This window comes from Myotis brandtii, unplaced genomic scaffold, assembly GCF_000412655.1.
Source record: "Myotis brandtii unplaced genomic scaffold, ASM41265v1 scaffold247, whole genome shotgun sequence".
NCBI classification, from domain to species: Eukaryota; Metazoa; Chordata; class Mammalia; order Chiroptera; family Vespertilionidae; genus Myotis; species Myotis brandtii.
Genome location: NW_005359352.1, coordinates 941423 through 960810, shown reverse-complemented (window position 1 = coordinate 960810; position 19388 = coordinate 941423). Strand labels below are relative to the sequence as shown.

General features: G+C 49.3%; 1 protein-coding gene across 1 annotated transcript in view; it reads left to right on the top strand.

The window, feature by feature from the left end:
* TAF1B (TATA box binding protein (TBP)-associated factor, RNA polymerase I, B, 63kDa) overlaps nt 1-19388 on the top strand; it is a 39938-nt gene that overhangs the window by 19070 nt on the left and 1480 nt on the right. Inside the window, exons 10-15 of the mRNA XM_014540534.1 lie at nt 10759-10906; nt 13478-13655; nt 14210-14256; nt 16600-16690; nt 18130-18200; nt 18831-19091. Of these exons, the coding sequence (XP_014396020.1) occupies nt 10759-10906; nt 13478-13655; nt 14210-14256; nt 16600-16690; nt 18130-18200; nt 18831-19091 (796 nt within the window). The remainder of the gene's footprint in view (nt 1-10758; nt 10907-13477; nt 13656-14209; nt 14257-16599; nt 16691-18129; nt 18201-18830; nt 19092-19388) is intronic.

The following is a 19388-nucleotide window of genomic DNA, read 5'->3' as shown; positions in this document are numbered from 1 at the left end:
GACGCGTACCTGCGTCTGCAGGAGGCACAGGCGGCTGGCTGGAGCAGCCTGCGGCAGGGTGCACCTTGTGGGAGGCCCTAGTCTACCTCTCAGCCTGGGCAGGGCTGCGGTCTCTGACTTAAAGGACTGGGGACAGAGGACCCGTCTGCTCTTGCAGGCGGCACTCCAGGCCCCAGCTGCTTGTCAGCGACGTGGTGGAGCGTGGCCGGAGTCGGGAGGAAGGCCGGGGTATAAGGTGCACCTGACCCTCAGGAGGCCTCACGTCTGGGAAGAGCGTAGCACCAGCCCTGAGTTTCGGAACTAGCCGGACTCAAGGTCAATTGGGTTTTCATCTTTTCTAATGGCTTCCGTGCTCAAGGCCACCGAAATGTGGGCACTGCTGATGCTGCCCTGAAACTGTCGCATTGAAGCTTTTCTTAGAAGAATTGATTTTAAAGTCTGTATAACTCACCGATTAGTAATTTTAAACTTAGCTGCCAGAAATTGTTCATGGCCAGCCATCTGAGCCCTGTTTAATGCTCTGCTCAGAGGAAAAGACGCCTGGTTCAGCGACTCCAGGTGTGTGTCTGTACATTTATTCCACTTTCCTAGAGGAACCAATGGAACCGAGTTATCATTTCTGTGTTAATTACCAGCTTAGTTTTGGTTAATAAAAAATTCTGTCTTTCCTCTGGCTCCCTCCCCCTCATCGTCCCTCTCCCCTTCTCTCTCTCCTCTAAATTCCTAGTATATTCTTTATCTTATATCCTAATTGCCTGGGGTTTAACCTGATTTCTCAGAGCCATTCACCATTCAATTGAGCACGTTAATAATTTTTACTTGGTTGAGGTGATTTGTACTCTTTTCTGGTGCCTAAAATTATTACTTAGTTGTCTTTAACAATGTTAAGCTTCTCAGGATGGACCCCAGAACTTTTAGTACAGTCATGGAGTATGAAGGCTGGGAGAAATATAGAGAGTATTTAGTTTACTTTTCTTATTTTTCCAGTAAGGAAACTGTCCTAACAAGAAATGTGAGTTGGGAATAAACAGACCTCTGCTTCATCAGGGTGCTAATGAGGATTGTTTGCGATAATAGATTCAAAATGCAGGCATATCTCGGCTGGAAAAGCTTTTTCTCTAAGGTGGGGATACAGGGGGTAACCAAGCTGCTTGGAGGAGAAAAATGTATCATTTCTGGAAGCAGAGTTTCATTTTAAAAGTCTATTAAAAGAAAACTAAACCTTTGCGCCCATTTCTAAATTTCCTTAAAGCAGGTCCCAGGGAGCCTAAGGATGTGACTTACTTCTCGTTATGGGAGCTCATGATTTTGATTCCCATAATTCAGCTTCTTGCAAAGGATAGTGCTTCCTGGACTCGGGTTACGTGCTTGGGATTGGTACCTGACCAGTAATTGCATTTTGGGTGAAGACATTTGGTTTCACTCGATATATACTCTCCTAGACACTCAAGTTTCAGTCTACAAAATTAGTGATTCTAAAAATGTGTTCTCTGTACCCTTTCCAATAGTAATGGTCCCATTGTGGCCAAATGTGTAATGACTGCAACCTGACAGGCGGGGTGTGGAGTCCAGAGGCTGTGCTGTGCTGTGCTAGCCGCACGGCGTGCGCTCCCCGGAGGCCTCGCTCAGGAGCTCAGTGAGACTGGGCACTGCCTTCCGCGGGCGGTGTGGTCAGGAGTGCCTGCAGCTGCTGTAGCCCCATGTATTTCTGGTGATGACTCAGGGTTTCAGCCTCAAATACTATGTTCTCAGTAGCGGACCTAATCTAAACTATCTCCTGGGCCCCCCTCTGCAGGGCAATCAATTGTGGGGGCATCCCCCCCTCCCCCCGCATCGATCGCTCTGCAGAGGATGGCCTGGGCCTCCCTCTGCGGGGCAATCTCGGAGCCCCCCGATTAATTGCCCCGCTGGCCGGTGGCCTGGGCCTCCCTCTGAGGGTCGATCATGGCGATTTTTCAATCGCATTGCACCCGCCTTGGCTGGCCTGGCGCCAGTGCGTGTCATAGCGTGGTCGTCCAGATGGTGGTTTTGCTGTTCGGTCGTTTTGCATATTACACTTTTATTATTATAGATAGCTTTTTCCAATCTTTTGTATTTAACCTAGGTCTTTATATTTAAAATGGGTATTTGGTAGATAATATGTAGTTAAGTCTTGATATTTTTTAACCAGTCTTATAATCTCTGCCTTTTAATTAAAGTGTTCAGGCCATTTATATTTGATGTAATTCTAAAGTTGGTTGGGTTTACATCTACCATCTTAGTATTATTTGTCCCATCTAGTCTTTATTCCTTTTTCTCCCTCTTTTCCTTCTTTCTTTTGAATTAAGATTTTTTGGTTTCATTTTCTCTCCATTGTTGATTTATTAATTACACCTCTGGTGCTCTGCCTGCGACTTACAGCCACCGCAGCTTCCAGAGCCTCTGTCTCCTCCGCTCAGCCAGACCCCTGGGCCCCTCACTCCTGTGCGCAGCCTGGAATCCGCCCCCAGCAATAAACGGCTCATTTGTTTGCTCGGAGATTAGCCCTGTGCTTCCTGCTGGCCGGGCCGGGAACTGTTATTTTATATGTTTTCTTCCAGTTCTCTGATTGTCAGTTTCTGATGGTCTATTTAGAAGTAGAGTCAATAGTCAGATATTTTTCTTAAATGCCTAAAGTATCTCATTGCTCATTTATTATTGGGTTTTTAAAAAATTGCAATCTCTATTCATGAATATTGTCACTAGTCTAATCTTTGCTTTAAACATTTCCCCCAGCTGACCATGTTATTGGTTATGGGCTGTTGTTTACACAGAATTCTTTTCCTGGTAATAATTTCTTTTGTTGGCTGTTTTTTAGTTAATATTGAGTGCGGGGACTGGGTAAAATAGGTGAGCAGTTTCTTACAGACATTGCGGTAGAAAGTACAGGCTGAAGAAATAATGTCAGCCCTGGATTTTTCTGGGATGCCAGTTACATGTTGTGCCTTCGTAACAATAACCATTGCACTTTGCCTTTTTCACTTACATCTTGAAGAGTTTTTCTTTTTTTAAGTAAACTTTATTTTGGAAAAATTTTAGATTTACAGAAAAGTCGCAAAAATACAAACAATACAAAAAAGTACAAGGAACACCTATATGACCTTTGCCCAGATTCAACTGTTGTTAACATTTCATCCCATGGTTACTCATTTTATTACATAGCTTACAGTATGTTACATGTATTCTTCTGTATTTTTCAAGGTTTTAAAGGCAGCTAGAGGTGTTGTCTAAATAGAATTTCTGGCCCAGAGGAGTAAAGGCAGTATGTAATGCATGGGTTTATTTCTATATGTCTTGCACCCCCAATACTCTTTGAGAGTAGGGACCACATTTAACACTTCTTATCCATAGACCTGATGCAATTCTGTACACATGGTCAGGACTCAGTCTGTGTTACTTGAAATAGCTAAAGAAAACAGGATACGTTTAAATACTTTATTTTTAGAAGATTGCAAATTTTGGGGGGAGCTTTCCCACGTAAGTAGGAAACTTCCAGACTGCTTCTGGTGTATTTATTATGTAACATATTGGGAGGCCATTAAGTAGTGGCATTTGATTGACAAAATAAAAAAGCATTCTATTGATATTTTAGTGATAAATATCTAAGTGATATAATTTCTGCTTATAACAAGGATATTAACAATGCAAATTCTGGGTGTGTCAGTATCACTCATGAAAACCAGTGTGTGAAATAAATAATCTTATCAGTTAATTTGTGCCCTTTACCAATATACTGAACCCAGGAGTGAATTGCTTCGGTCAGAAAATGTCTGTGTGAGCTACACTGGTTTGCTAAGTGAAACCAGCGTCTTAATGTGGATTGTCTGTGATTTGGTTTGATTCTAGGCCAGTACCTCCCAGTAGCTGGCGTGCTCAGCCCAGTCTGCCCTCACCTCTGCTTCCAGGAGCAGAGAAGGGGCCAGGCTGGGTGCTAGTCCACGGGAGACTGAGTCATGACACAGGTGCATCGCTGCAAAGATAATCCCATAGCCCTCCGAGACCAGATAGGAGTTATTTGGGGGTTATCCGCTCTCCTGGATCCCAGCTCTCATCCCCGCAGCACAGATATGTGGGTTCAAACAAGTCCTGCAGCATCAGCAGAACAGTTGGAGAATAGAGGCCCTTAGAAGGAGGACTCGCCCGGGCTGGTGTGGTTCAGTGGGTAGAGCGGCGGCCTGTGGACTGACGGGTCCCAGGTTCTATTCCAGTGATGGCGAACCTTTTGAGCTCGGCGTGTCAGCATTTTGAAAAACCCTAACTTAACTCTGGTGCCTGTCACATATAGAAATTTTTTGATATTTGCAACCATAGTAAAACAAAGACTTATATTTTTGATATTTATTTTTTTAATATATTTTATTGATTTTTTCACAGAGAGGAAGGGAGAGGGATAGCGAGTTAGAAACATCGATGAGAGAGAAACATCGATTCAGCTGCCTCCTGTCCGCCCCCTGACCGGAATCGAACCCGGGACCCTTCAGTCCGCAGGCTGACGCTCTATCCGCTGAGCCAAACCTACCAGGGCTTGAGATTTATTTTATATATTTAAATGCCATTTAACAAAGAAAAATCAACCAAAAAAATGAGTTCGCGTGTCACCTCTGACACGCGTGTCATAGGTTCGCCATCACTGTTAATTCCAGGTCATGGCACATGCACAGGTGTGGGCTCAATCCCCAGTAGGGGTAGTGCAGGAGGCAGCCAATCAATGATTCTCTCTCATCACTGATATTTCTATCTTTCCCTCTCCCTTCCTCTCTGAAATCAATAAGAATATATTAAAAAAAAAAAAAAAAAGGAGGAGGAGGACTCTGGGTTTTTCCTCGCTCTGATCCTGGGGCCAAACAAATTCTTGTCTCCCATTCTGTTGGCAAGTCTTTTTTTTTATGTGAATCTTCACCCCAGGATATTTTTCCATTGATTTTTAGGGAGAGTGAAAGAGGGAGGGAAAGAGAGAGCGAGCTTCTACAACCATCAAACCCCTTTTAGGACCCCCTGGGGGAAGCCACTGACCTGTGGCCACCTGGCCTTTGCCTGGGAGCGCTTCAATAGGCTAATGGGATTGCAAAGCCCTCAGGAAGTGTTGGTGGTTGAGGCTGGATGTGATTACCAGCTTTGTAACCCCTAGAGGAGGATCAGGGGTGGCTCATAGCTGGGCCTGATTTTACTAATGCCACTTTCCTCCTCCAGTATTTTTTTGTTTGTATTTTGTTTAAAAGTTAATATTTACTAAGTTCTTACTATATGCCAGGAACTATTTCAAGTGCTTGGCATGAATTAACTCAATTATCATAAAAATTATCTTACCTATTAGGTAAGAACGACTAATATTTCCAATAAATAAATAAATAAATAAATAAATAAATAGCACCCAAGGTTATTCTTGCCTTCAGACAAGTTGGGAATCACTTTGTAATGACCCGAAGTTTGGTGCTGTGTAATGGGCCTCTTCTGAAAAGCCACCTAGGGAGCCTGTGTTGCCCCTTCCATGGTTCTAGGGAAGGTCCCACACTCTGGGGAAATTCTGGTGGCACCAGGGCAGCCGTGGGCAAACTACGGCCCACGGGCCGGATCCGGCCCGTTTGAAATGAATAAAACTAAAAAAAAAAAAGACCGTACCCTTTTATGTAATGATGTTTACTTTGAATTTATATTAGTTCACACAAACACTCCATCCATGCTTTTGTTCCAGCCTCCGGTCCAGTTTAAGAACCCATTGTGGCCCTCGAGTCAAAAAGTTTGCCCATCCCTGGGCTAGCCACTGAGCCAAACCGGTCAGGGCCATACGTTTGTGTTTATTCATAAGATGTGTCTGTGCAGCCGACACCATTTCTAAACTCACCCCCAGGACCAAGACTGTATTTCACAGAAAGCAATGTGCTTGCCAATGACGCCCAGCAGACTAGACTTTGACATAGAAAAGTATTTTTTGTGACGACTGGTAGGTTTACAGCCATTAAGGTAATCCTAGGGGCTGAAAATGCGAGGTGCACCTCGGAGGTTCACAGTGCGTGTGGAATTCATACCCTCCCTCCACACAGCGCAGAGCAGAGCTCTGTCATCACTGCTGACCCGGCTTTTCTTCCTTGTTGGCTGTGCTCTGGGACACAAAGTCTGGCTTTACGTTCGGATTAGCAGGTGCCGGTAGCATTAGCTTCTCAGCCGCATCTTTGCTGCAGAAGAACAGTGAGTGAAGGGTGAGGCTCCGCAGGCGCTCACCTCTGACAGCATTGCAATCGGGTATCACAGGGCCGCTGTTGTGCAACAGAAACTCCAGCGTGTCCTGACCTGTCGTAGGGCATTGCTTCACGAAGGAAAATAAACGCGCTGAAATATTTGTGAAATTCAATAAAAAGCTTTCCCAAGCACTCGTTTCGAATGCGTGCGAGGACAATTCGTCATAGCCTCGTGGTCTTTCGGAACATATAACCGTGTGGTTTTTCACTTTTGTTATGAAATGAATCTGTACCACTCAAGCCCAGTGTGTCATATTTTCTTATGTACCCTTTGTTTTTTTGTTACATTTTTTTTAATCCTCACCTGAGGATATTTTTGCGCTGATTTTTAGAGAGAGTTGAAGAAAAAGGGAAAGACAGAGAGAAATATCAACGTAAGAGAAACATGGATTGGTTGCCTCCTGCACGAGGCTCCATTAGGGCCCAGGCTGGGGAGGAGCCTGCAACTGAGGTACGTGCCCTTGACCGGAATGGAACCCGGGACCTACGGTCCGCAGGCCCACGCTCTAACCACTGAGCAAAATCAGCTAGGGCTGTATGTGCCCTGTAGACTCCTCTTCAGCCTCAGCTGGTTAGAGCCCACAGTCCCTCCTGCCTGTCCCCTCAGTTTTCAGGAAAAAGGGGGGAGGTTCGCACGTTCAAATGACAGTTTATGTAATCGACAGGCAGCTTTTCCTCATCGCATGCTGTGCCTTTGCTCGCAGAAGTGCGTTCACTCTTCCACAGTGTGTTGAAACTTTTAAATGGAAACGCTTTTCGCTAACAAAGGACGCTTTTCTCCCTCCTTCCGTGCCTCCGCTTTCTCCCGGGCCTGGCTCCCTCGGCAGCTGTGCCTCCACCAGCAATGACAAAAGGTGCGATTGTTCTGGCGCTGGCGGCGGAGATGATGCCGGGAGTGTGTGTGTGGGCTGCTGGGACTGTTTTTCTTCTGTGTTTGGTTTTAGTTTGTTTTTGTTATTCCAGCAAGTCGAGCACACCTTAAAAAACAAGCCAGAAAAAGAGAGAGCGCTTTAAAGACCCTTAAACCTTCATCCCCCGTGGACTGTTTCTTTCCATTAAGCTGCTCTGTTCGTGTTTAAGTGGGCCCCTCTGTCCCGGTGACAACAGCTGGCAAGGCTCCTCAGACCCGGCCTGCGTACAGTGCAGAGATGGGCTTTGTTTTCCTTTTCGGCGGAGAGCAAAGCGCGGGGCGGGCAGGTGTGCTCATTAAGTTTGGGATTTTTCTTTGTGGTTCCCAACTCCAGGTCGGTAGCCGTTCTTTCTGTCTTATTTGTTTTTGTTTTTGACTTAATCTGAAGACAACCTCCTTCTTTATCTGCCTTTGCCTCATCTGCTGTTTTATTTTTGACTCAAGTTTCTGGAGTATGGATGGTACTGATTCGAAGCATCATTTTCTTCCAGCAAAAATCTTGTAGTTCTTCTGGTGGAAAGAACTGAACATCTGGTCTCTTTTGGGGACACCCTGCCTATGCAGGCACCAAATATCCAGTCACTGCTGCCCCGACACTGGTCTCTACCTCAGACGCAGCATTTCCTGCCACTGGCGCTGCTTCTGTCTTTTCAGCCTTGATTTGCTTCATTTTTGTATGTTTTCAACCCACAGACCAATTTCTGCACAGATCCTTTGTAGCCGGGCTCTTCGTGGTCCCTGGCAGTGTTTCCCAGGCCTCGCAGGAGGCCGTCCTGCCGTCACCCCTCCCGCTCCGCAGGGGGAGGGGCTGGGAGTCCCCCCAGCAGTGGCTCTAGGATTTTGAATGTTGATCAACAACATTCTGATCTCTCTGAATGAGTGAAAAGAAAAGATGTCACTCTGGTTCAGCCAGCCCCACCGAGGGCACGCTGCCAGGATGACTCACTCCGCCCGGAGCAGTCTCGCCCAGGTGAAACTGGGTCCCTGCTGACTGACGGGGAAAAGGCTTCGGGCCGTCAGTCACTTCCAGGATGAGTTTCAGGACAATCCGACATTTGCTCACCGTGTGCTCTGTAGGCCACACTAGCTCCGGGGGTAGGTTGTGCAGCCTGTTAGGGTGACACTCGGACAGGCTGGAGGTCCTCCTGGAGGAATCGAGGTGAGTGTCAGGGTAGCAGGTGTTGTCAGTCCCTCGCCCCCACACCTCCCTCCTGCCAGGCCCGGGAGGAGAAACCAGCTGATGTTTCCTTCCCTCCGGCCACCCACAGCGTCGCACCCACCCCTGGAATGTGTGGGCGCAGCTCTGTCGTCAGGCTGTGGGTGAACCACGAGAGGGTCTCCTCAGGCGGCAGGGACGAGGTTGGGAAACACTGTGCTTCATTTCACTTCGTTTATTTTGCGTGAGAATATCCTGGAGAGCTTGTCTAAGCCCCGATTCTTAGACCCACTGTCAGGTTCTGCAGTAAGTCTGGTGTGGGGTTTAGGAATGTGTATTTGATTTTCTATTGAATATTCAGAGAGAGTGGGAGGGAGGGAGAGAGAGAGAAACATCTATTGGTTGCCTTCCACACCTGCCCCAACCAGGGCCAGGGATTGAACCTGCAACCCAGGTGCATGCCCTTGGCCAGGAATCGAACCCGAGACCCTTCCGTCCGAGGGCTGACACTCTAACCACTGACCAACCCCAGCCAGGACGGAAGGTGCCTTTTTAACAAGCATCTTGCAAAGGATTCTGACAGAGAGGGTGCTTTGAGCAGGACAGACCAGTCTTATCTCTCTGCCTCTTATTTTTCCAGCTCGTTCCACAAAATATTTGAGGTAGAATTAGACTAATTAGCAGGTAACCAAAGTCCAGTATAGAACAGGTGCCATTCTACCTTGTTATCCCAGGATTCTGGTCAGCCTCTCATTCTTCTTAATCCATAAGAGATTCCCAGTGAAAATGTGGTGTGACTACCTGGCAGCTTCTATGAGGCCCTTCCCTTTCATGGTCTATGCACGAACACATTTTCTAAAAGTCAAAATAAGATCATTCTAACGCAGTCATTAGTGTTTGCTGTAATTATCACGATAGTTTTCCATGTGTTAGATACAGGGGTCCTCAAACTTTTTTAACAGGGGGCCAGTTCACTGTCCCTCAGACTGTTGGAGGGCCGGACTATAGTTTTAAAAAAAACTATGAACAAATTCCTATGCACACAGCACATATCTTATTTGAAGTAAAAAAACGGGAACAAATACAATATTTGTATTTGCATGTGGCCCGCGGGCCGTAGTTTGAGGACCCCTGTGTTAGAATCTTGTCAGAATTAGAGCCTGACTCGCCTCCCTGGGCAAGGCCAGTGGGACAGAAGCAAACACGGTTCACTGTGGGCTGCGCCTCTAGAACAGCTGCGGACGGTGCTCTCGGCCTCTGCCAGGTTAGGCACCTGCTGAGCGTGCAGGGCCGGCCCCGATCGGCCTGGCCCAGCGGGAATCGGAGCAGATGTGCAGGGACAGTTGGGCCACCACTTCGAGTGATGTCGGAGGCAGGAGGTGGCTGGTCCTCCTGGTGACTCCCTGGGACCGAAGTGGCGGGGCTCCCTCGTCGGAGGCACTAGATCGCCGCCAGCCTCGTCCTGAGCGCCCAGTGTCCCCGGCACGGCCTCTGGGCAGAGAACCCTGAGCAGGAGGCCCGGCGCGCGTGCGCACTGCTTTGTGCTCAGCGTGTTTGGTCTTGTGGGCAAGGCACTCGCTATACCTGATACTGTATGTGTAACAGTTACGGTTTAATCATTGACTCCCCCCAGGTGTATGTCTCTCTTGCTAAGATGTTTGTAGAATTTATGTACTTGGTATTTTTTACATCTTTAGCTTATTATTTTCCTTTAGGTGATGTTTAGCTTCCTTTTTTATACTTTCTTAAAATTGTGGTAAAATATACATGACATAGCATTTACCACTTAAACCATGTTGAAGTGTGCAGTTCAGTAGCATTAAATGCATTTACGTTGCGCCATCACCACCACCCACCTGCAGGCCTTCCCATCTTCCCAACGGGAGGCTCACCGTGCAGCCTGTGGTCCTGTTCCTGTTTAAGGCTGACGCGTAGCCCGTCTGGGGAGCCAGTCATTCCTGGACACTTCGCTGTTCACCTTTGGCTCTCACGGATAATGCTGCTGTGAACATGGGGTCCAGCATCCGTGTGAGTCCCGTGGAAGCACGTGAATGGGATGTAACATGACCTCCGCGTGTGAGCTGTGAGCTGGAAGGTTAGTGAGGCGGTGCCTGCGTTAGAGCGGGTCTGACCACACTCACTCCAAGGGGTCCGACCCGCAGCGTCGTCTGTGCCCCGATTCCTCTGTGATTGGCAGGAAGTTAGGCTTTCAGCACATCGCCCAGGAAGAGTCTTAGAGCCAAATCGAACCTTAGTGCCCTTTTTAGTCAGTGTTACTACCGTCTAAAGCGCTGAGCGAGGATAGTGGGATGTGGGCGTGTTCTCCCCGTGCTTTCCTCCACATCCCCAGCCTCGCTCAGTGAGGACATGAGACTTTAGGTCGGAAAACGCTTTAACACTCACTCACGTGCGGAAACTGCTGCTGGACTCTGTTTCAGTCGTGGCCCAGCTACGAGGACGTCTACAGGCAGATGATTGACGTCGCCACCTTCCTGGACCTGCCTCGCTTCCCGGCCATCACGGAGGACTGCTACCTCCACCCCAACATCCTGTGTCGGAAGTACCTGATGGAAGTCAACCTTCCCGGTAAGAAAGGGTATCGGTGGTGACAAGCTTCTAGAACGCTAGTGAGCACAATGGGGTGTCCTCGCAGGTCCCAGACCAGCAGAGCCACCCGGCAGGGCCGTCGCAACAGGAACTTCATTTCACAGCCCTTCCCAGGGCATCCCAGACCACCTGGCCCAGCGCAGAGCGCTGCTCGGGAGTGGAGAGCTCTGCGGGGCGAGGGCTGTGCTGAGAGCACACGGTGGGTTTACAGTCGGTTCGCTGCCTGCAGGTAACGGGACAGACGCTTCGGCGTGTTACCCATGCCCGCTGCCCCCAGAGCAGCACTTCTTCCTGTGCATGAAGCAGGATTATTGCATAAGGAACCCTAATTTAAAAAAACCCCAGAAGCTAATTTTTATTAGACGACATGTTTGTGGTTTGGAAACCTAATGCTACTTCCCGTCCCTAAAACAAGTGGCGCCCCAAGTGGCTGGAGCACGTGAGCTCGTGGGCAGCCACACCAGGACGCAGGGCCACGTAGACTCGCTCACCACACGTGGCACAGGCTGCCCACAGAGTCCTTCTTGAATTTCTGGCTGAACTAGAAATGTGAGAAGTTCAGGACTTTTATTTTTAGGAGAAAATGTAAACGTGGGGTGACTATACTATTGCTTCGAGTATCAAAGTTGTGACCGAGTATATTTTTAATAGACAAGGAAAAGAGATATATGAGAAAAGCAGCTTGTGAAACTGTGTACAGTATTTTAATTATAATTTAAATATAATTAGTAACATATACACAAGTATAAACATTAAGTCTGTAATTTAAAAATATTTTTAAAGGAACAAAAATAATTTAAGCTTTTTGTGTTACAATAAAATGTTTGTGATACAATAAAAAAGTGAAATGACCCAAATTACAAAATTATATATAACATCACTACAGCTACATAACATGAAAGTATTCATAAAATATTAGGAGTAAATATGCCAACTCTTACAGTGCTATTCTAGGTTCTGGTTATGCGTTTTCCTTCCTTCTACCTTCCCGTGTCTTATGAATGTCCTGTATTGAGGTGGTATGGTTAGTAGTGGGGGAAACAACAAACAGATGCCCTACAAATTAAGATGTGCTCCCCCTGCACCTCGGAGGTTAGAGTCTGAGCTGTGGCCTTGGTTTGCACAACACCCATGGGATTGTGGGGAGACTCTGGGATGTTGGTGGCCTTCGCGGGTGCCCAGGAGCTGAGCGCAGTGCCCGCCCCAGAGCCCGCCCGTGTGACCCGTGGTCTCGGAGCAGCAGGGAGGTGTCCTCCAGCGCACACGCCCTGCTGAGTCAGCACTGGCTCTGCCGGCTCTGAATGAGCTCCAACCCCATTTTCTGGTCTTGTTCCTCATACCGGGCCGGGTGCCTGCTCCAGAGAATTCCTGGCAGCTTTCACCGTCGTGTGTGTTTTGTGGGGAACTTGAGCGTTTCCCGTACTTCCACGTGCAGTGCCTCAATAGCACGAGAGCTAGCGAGGCTCCGGGCCTGGCTGGCGGTGGCAGAGGACATGCTGGCACCCAGTCTTCACGTCCCAGAGCCCAGCCGCGTTTCCCGTACTTCCACGTGCAGTGCCTCAATAGCATGAGAGCTAGCGAGGCTCCGGGGCCTGGCTGGCGGCGGCAGAGGACACGCTGGCACCCAGTCTTCATGTCCCAGAGCCAATGTCCACCGCGTTGGCTCTGGGTCCGAGCCCGCACGCCTCAGTTTCCTCCGCTCTTCCTTTCTCATGATTTCTTCCATTTTCTTCTTTTTTTATAATCTTCACCCAAGATATTTGTTTTCCATTTATTTTCAGAGAGAGTGGAAAGGAGGAGGAGAGGATGAGAGAGAGAAACATTGATGTGAGAGAGACACGTCGAATGGTTGCCTCCTGCATGCGCCCCAACCTGGGGCTGGGCACTGAACCTGCAATCAGGCACATGCCCTTGACCTGGAATCAGACCCAAGACCCTTGGGTGCACAGGCTGACACCCCAGCCCTGAGCCCTGCTGGCCAGGGCCCATTTGCCTTTTTATTACTCTGTACTTTTAGTAAGAGAAGCAGTTCAAGATATTAATTTAAAATAAAGTAAGTAGTTTTGCCCTGGCCGGTTTGGCTCAGTGGATAGAGCGTCGGCCTGCGGACTCAAGGGTCCCAGGTTCAATTCCAGTCAAGGGCATGTACCTTGGTTGCGGGCACATCCCCAGTGGGGAGTGTGCAGGAGGCGGCTGATTGATGTTTCTCTCTCATCGATGTTTCTACCTCTCTATCCCTCTCTCCCTTCCTCTCTGTAAAAAATCAATAAAATATATTTTAAAATAAAGTAAGTAGTTTTCAAGAAATGTCATTCTTTATAACAATAATATGGTTCCCATTTCTAAATTATGTGAGAAGAGACTATGCCTCTATAACCCAAGCATGTGCCCTGACTGGGAATCAAACCATGACCTCCTGGCCCATAGGTCAACGCTCAACCACTGAGCCACGCCGGCCGGGCAGCACGGTGTTTGAAGATAAAGCTCGTCATCTGGACACACATGTTAGTGTTTTTGTTGTTTCCTATCGCACTGTCTTTCCTTCCACAGACGAAATGTCCGATTTCACCTGCCAGGTGGTCAAGATGGCTGGCATCGGGGAGGTGGACTTCCTGACCTTTGACCCCATAGCCAGGAAGGGAAGGACTGTGAAGTACGACGTGCAGGCGGTGGCCGTCATTGTGATAGTGTTGAAGCTGCTCTTCCTGTTGGACGACAACGTAGAATGGTGAGTGTCGGTTGTCTCGGGGAAACTGCTGTTGTACCTCATCGGAGGGAGGGACGCCACGCGCTCCCCGTGGAGAGCGAGCTCGGCGGTTCTGGGCAGGGACCGGCAGCAGCACTTCCTCCAGCGCCGGAGTGACGGCCGGTTGGCAGGTGTCATCCTGACTTCGTGCGTGTGTGTGTTTAGTACTTTTTTTGTATCCTGTTTTATTTCTAGTTTCTGGGTAGATACACGTTTCTCATTGTTCCACTGGCTCCTGAGTTTTCACCTTCACAGTCCTAGAGAATCATTCACCTCCATCTGCATGCCTGCGGCTCCGGGCACTGTGCGTCTCAGATCCTTTGGGAAGTAAAGGAACTGTAAAATGAGGCCCTCCCGGAGACCAGCAGGGAGTGGCAGCATTTGTGGTGTCCTCCTCCCTGCGTCAGGGAGGGCTTCTCCACTGAAGTCGCCTCAGTGTCAAGGACTGCGTGTACTTTTCTTTCCGAAGAATTCAAAATTTCACTCTTCAGATGAGGGATTTCTACATAAATTGACTTGTTTGTTGGTGTCTCCAGGTCTTTGTCTGCTATTGCTGAGACATACAACGAAGAGAACAAAGAAGGTACTTGCTTTTTTTTATCAGTCAAAGTCAAAGATAAGCAGCGGGTTAAAGGATCAATAAATGTGGGGATTTATTGTACCGGATTCTTCTTTTACATAGTTATCTGATTATAGCTCTCGGCTATGGAGAACGTCAGTGCCCTCCTACTGTGTGCAAAGGCCAGCTTGCAGCCACGCTAGGCGGTGAACCTCCGGGCAGTGTTATGACTGGGCCGGCTGTTCCGATGCCTTCAGCCTTTGCTCACTCTGGTTCTCCTACCTGAAGTGCTCTTCCCTTTTCCCCCTGTCCCCTCAGCCCCCCCAGCCCTCCAGCCCTGGCAAGTCCCTCTGCACTCTTCAAGGTGCACGGTAACACCTTCTCTTCTCACCTGCTCCCCATCCCCTTTTCCAAATCAGGACTAATCCCTCCTGCCACAGCCACTCCCGTCCAACTTCCGTTAGATGTTTAGCCCATTGAGTGACCACCCGTGGACCGAGCATGTCTGTCCCTAGTAGATTGTCCCTATTTGTAAAGTGCGTGGCAGCCTGTTTGACGTACAATAGGTACTGCATACATCACAGCAGACAAGTAGGTGGGGAGCGGCGAGTGGGCGGGGCCGTCTCCCTCCTACTGTTTTAGAAGAAACGGATCTGTGCTCCCTCCATGGTGACTGGCCGAAGAGACTCAGTAACATGATAAATACGCGAACTCTTACACGCAGTCCCAGTTTCTCGGTGTCCTCACTAGGGTTCATGTGCGTTGTCCTTCCTGAATTCTCAGTTTTATTGAGGAATAGCTGACATATAAGACATTGAAAGTGTCCATTTGTGCTTTGATGCGTGTCCATGTCAAAGGCTTCCTGCCGTCCAGTCAGCTAACACACTCATGCCCGCACGTATGTGACTTGTGTGTGTGTGTGAAAACATTGAAGTTTAACTTTCTTAGCAAATGTCAACTATACTATACAGTGTTACAACTGCAGTCACTGCCTCTCTATCGGATCCTCAGACCTTGTTCATGTTAGAGCTGAAAGTCTGTGCCTGTGACCAGCTGTCCCGATCTCCCGCCCCAGCCCTGGCGACCACCTCTCACTCTTCTACGAGCTTCACTTTCCTAAGATTCCACATGCTTGGCCATTGGTTTGTGTGTGACTCCAGAGCACATGCAGTGCTTCGTTCAGCGACCGCCTCGTGTTGGTCCCACACAGAGTGAAGGGGTGGCCATGGCCAGGCCGGCTCCTGGCGCCCTCCCGGCTGCAGGGCCGCCCCAGCCTATGGAGCCGTGTGGAGCAGGCAGAGCACTCAGACATGTTACCTCCTCTGACCCTGAACCTGAGCTGTCAGCGGGCAGGGTCGTCTTCATTCTTCTGCTCTGCTGCCCACTGTCCCTACGTCATCAGTGAACTTGCCCTTAGAGAAGCTGTGACTTGCTTAGGGTCAAAGGGCCTGGTGTTCTGTTGACAGTTGCCCCTCTGCCTGTAGCTCTTTGCTAGTTGCCGCTCCTCGGTGGCTGTGTGGCCTCCGAGGCCTGTGGGATTGAGTGATGACCATTTAGGCCAGTTGAAAAGAATTGTAACTAGACCTGGAGGGAGACTGTCTTCATGAGAGAACATGGAAAACTAGACTTACGCAGCCTCTTCCTCCTCCTGTCAGCCTTCCTTTCCTCTAACTCCCTCACGCGGATCCTCTTTTCTGCTTTTCCTTTCCTTTCATTTCCCCTCCCTGCTCGTCCCACCCCCAGGTAGAGTGAATGAAGAGCGCTGGGTGGCTGAGCTGGACTCCATGCAGCTCTGACAGCTCTAACCTTGACATCCCAAACACACGCCAGCTGTGCGGGGCAGTCTGCTTGCCCACTTACCCCGAAGCTCTGGGTTTGGAATCGGAGTAGGAAGAACGAGAGTGGGAGCTGATGAAACCGGAAGTCTGGATTCAGCTGCTGTCGTGCCCTTCCACACGTGGAGTGGCCGTCAGTCCCTTCCTCATGTGGTCTCAGACACAGGGCAGCTGTGTGCAGGCCCTGCGCTGGGCGCTGGGCGCTGGGCGCTGGGCTGGGAGGAAGAGGCCTGGTGGGTAGTGGAAACAGAATATGTCCTGTGTCCTCAGGGAGGTAGTAGCCCAATCTAGGAGAAACAGACACACAAAAGGCAGTTTCCATGGCATCTAGTTGGGGCTACGACATCAGTAGAAACTCAGAGGAGGAGTGACTATCGCTCAGGACTCGAATAGAGTCCAGAAAATTGACTCCATCCGTAATTTCCAAGAGCTGTTGTATAGATGTTTAATTATGTCAGCGAATGAAGATTCAGATGAATAATGTATATTATTATAATGTGACTAATTTGATTATCATGGATTTTTTTTTCAGATAAGCCATGTTTTGATTTCAGAAAATGGTACCAAGTTATGAAGAAGTCTTTTGATGAGAAAAAACAAAAATGGGAGGAAGCCAGGGCAAAGTACGTCATCTCTGCTAGTTTTAGATTCACCTACTTCTTTCCAAGTCTGCTACTTTACATTTGGAAGATGAAGGGTCATCGGTATGGATTCATCAGCGTTGTCACGCTTCTGTTCTGGAAATATTAGCCGCTATTTTCTAATAACCTTTTTCTTTAATTGGAAAGTTCTCGTAAAATAGAGATTCCTCCAAAACACAGCAAAGGGAAGCAGATGGGCCTCTGCTTCGGTCTGTCTCCCTGGCGTTGAACGCTGTGCCGAGGAGGGTCCCTGTGGTGAAGGGGGGAGAGCCCGCCGCGCTGGGGGCCCTGCCTGTGGGCAGCCTCGCTCTGTGCCCGCGGGCAAGTTACTGAACCCCGTGGCCTCCGTGCACTGGGATTGAGTTTGCTCGTAAATGTACCTCTGTTTCTGACTCTCTATTCCTTATCAGCTTTTTTGGTAGAAAATCCACAGATATTTCTTGAGTGTCTACTAGCCAGACACTTGGTCAGCCCTGGGTAGGAACTACTTCCTACAACGGTGCAGGGTTATAGCACGGCCTTGGTTTTTCCTCACAGCAACCCGTGAAGGCGGGCAGACTTGGAGATGTTGAGTCTCTTGGTTTGTTCATTTATTCGTCCAGTCATTCTTCACCAGACACTTAAATGAGTCCTTACCACGCGCCGGTCCCGCAGCCTGGGGGGCCCGGGAAGGAGAACTCCAGCATCTGTCACATGTGACTCCTGCGGTCACGCGTGGGAAGTGGCAGAGCCTGGCCCCTGCCTGCGGCCACGCTGTCTCAGAGTAAGAACGTGGCCTGGGCGCGAAGGAGGCAGGTCTCTCCCTGCTGTGAATCAGGAGAATGGAGCCTGTCGCCCCTGCCTCCTGCCTGGGCTGCCCCCCACCCGGGAGGGCCCACACGCCCTGGGTCTCTGCTCTGGAGGGGACGCTGTGTGTATTTGGGGGAGCACTGCGGTACCTCCACTTTACTAGGCTGCCTGGGTGCCGAGGGTGAGCATAGGGGCTGGTGGGACTGTGTCTGCTGGAGCCCAGACCCCCCCCCCCCTCCTCACCAGGGTAGGCTTGGCCTCCAGGCGCGTCTGTGCATCCGAATCAGAACCACTGACTTCACCCTCCGCTCAGGGTCAGCTGGCTTCACTCCCTGGGATAGGCAGCGGGCACTTCCTGGCGCGGGACCCGCCTCCACTCTGCGTGTCATTGGGAGGTTGGGGTCTCTGGCCCTGGAGGCTCTTGGGAGGAGCACAGCTGCTGGGGCTTGTTCTCTGCACCGAGCTGGGCGCTTTCACTCTGCAGGGCGTCGCTCTACAGCCTGTGTCAGGGGGCGCCTGAGGCAGAGCTTTCACCCCGAAGTGCAGTTGTTGCAGGCCCTCCTCAGAGCCGCGCTCTGGCACGGGGTGCGGCCCTTTCTCCTCCTGCTCCAGCGGTGTTTCTGCCCCCACAGGTTCGTGTGGAAAAGCCAGAAGCCACTCTACCACTCGCCCATCGACAGATCAGTGGTGTATAAGCGAAGGGGTGAGCTGCCTTTTCTCTCCTTAATACCTGGGTCCTGGCTGGGAAAGTGAGTGTGCGACATTCTTCTTGGGACCCAGGGGGGGTGCGGCCCTTTCTCCTCCTGCTCCAGCGGTGTTTCTGCCCCCACAGGTTCGTGTGGAAAAGCCAGAAGCCACTCTACCACTCGCCCATCGACAGATCAGTGGTGTATAAGCGAAGGGGTGAGCTGCCTTTTCTCTCCTTAATACCTGGGTCCTGGCTGGGAAAGTGAGTGTGCGACATTCTTCTTGGGACCCAGGGCCACATCCCCCCCCCGCCCCCCCGCAGGAAATCCCCCAGGAAGCCACTTCCCCAAATAGCAGAGGCTCCCGCCAAATCTAAACACTTCCTATGGCTTCCAGAACTCTGTGTGGAGAATTGCCTCAGGTTGTCTTACTCATAAATGTGGTAAAACATAGAATAAAATTTACCATCTCAGCCTTTTTAAGAAGTTCCCCTACACCCCTCACCCACTTTCAGTTTCCCCTAATGTTATTGACGATGCATCTGTCATACTAAGAAACCAACATTGGTGCATTACTATCAAGTGAACTACAGATTTTATTGGAATTTAACATTAGTTTTATTTCTTTCCTTTTCCTCCATTTCCAGAGATGGTGGTGAATCTACAAAAACAGTTTAGCACACTGGTTGACTCAACACCAACTGCTCCCCAAAAAAGCCCTTCAAGTTTTCAGTTCAACTGGACTGAAGAAGTCACCGGAGGAACCTGTTTCCATGGACACAGCCTCCAGGGCATCCTGTACAAGAAAGGCCAGTCAGTGACGACCATGAACTCACTCTACTGGCTCAGTACACAGAAGTTCTGTAGAAGGTGGGTGGGACTCTCGGAAGTAAAGGATCGGAAACACGGTAAGATCTCTAATTTTCCCTGAAGGAGTATTTTTTTCTAATTAAAAAAGTCACATATAGCCCGGCCAGCATGGCTCAGCGGTCGAGCGTTGGCCTATGACCCAGGAGGTCATGGTTCGATTCCCGGTCAGGGCACATGCCTGAGTTGTGGGCTTGATCCCCAGTGTGGGGCGTGCAGGAGGCAGCCGATCAATGATTCTCTCTCATCATTGATGTTTCTATCTCTCTCTCCCTCTTCTTTCATCTCTTAAATCAATACATACAGATATTTTAAAAAAACAACTTTTTTAAATAAAA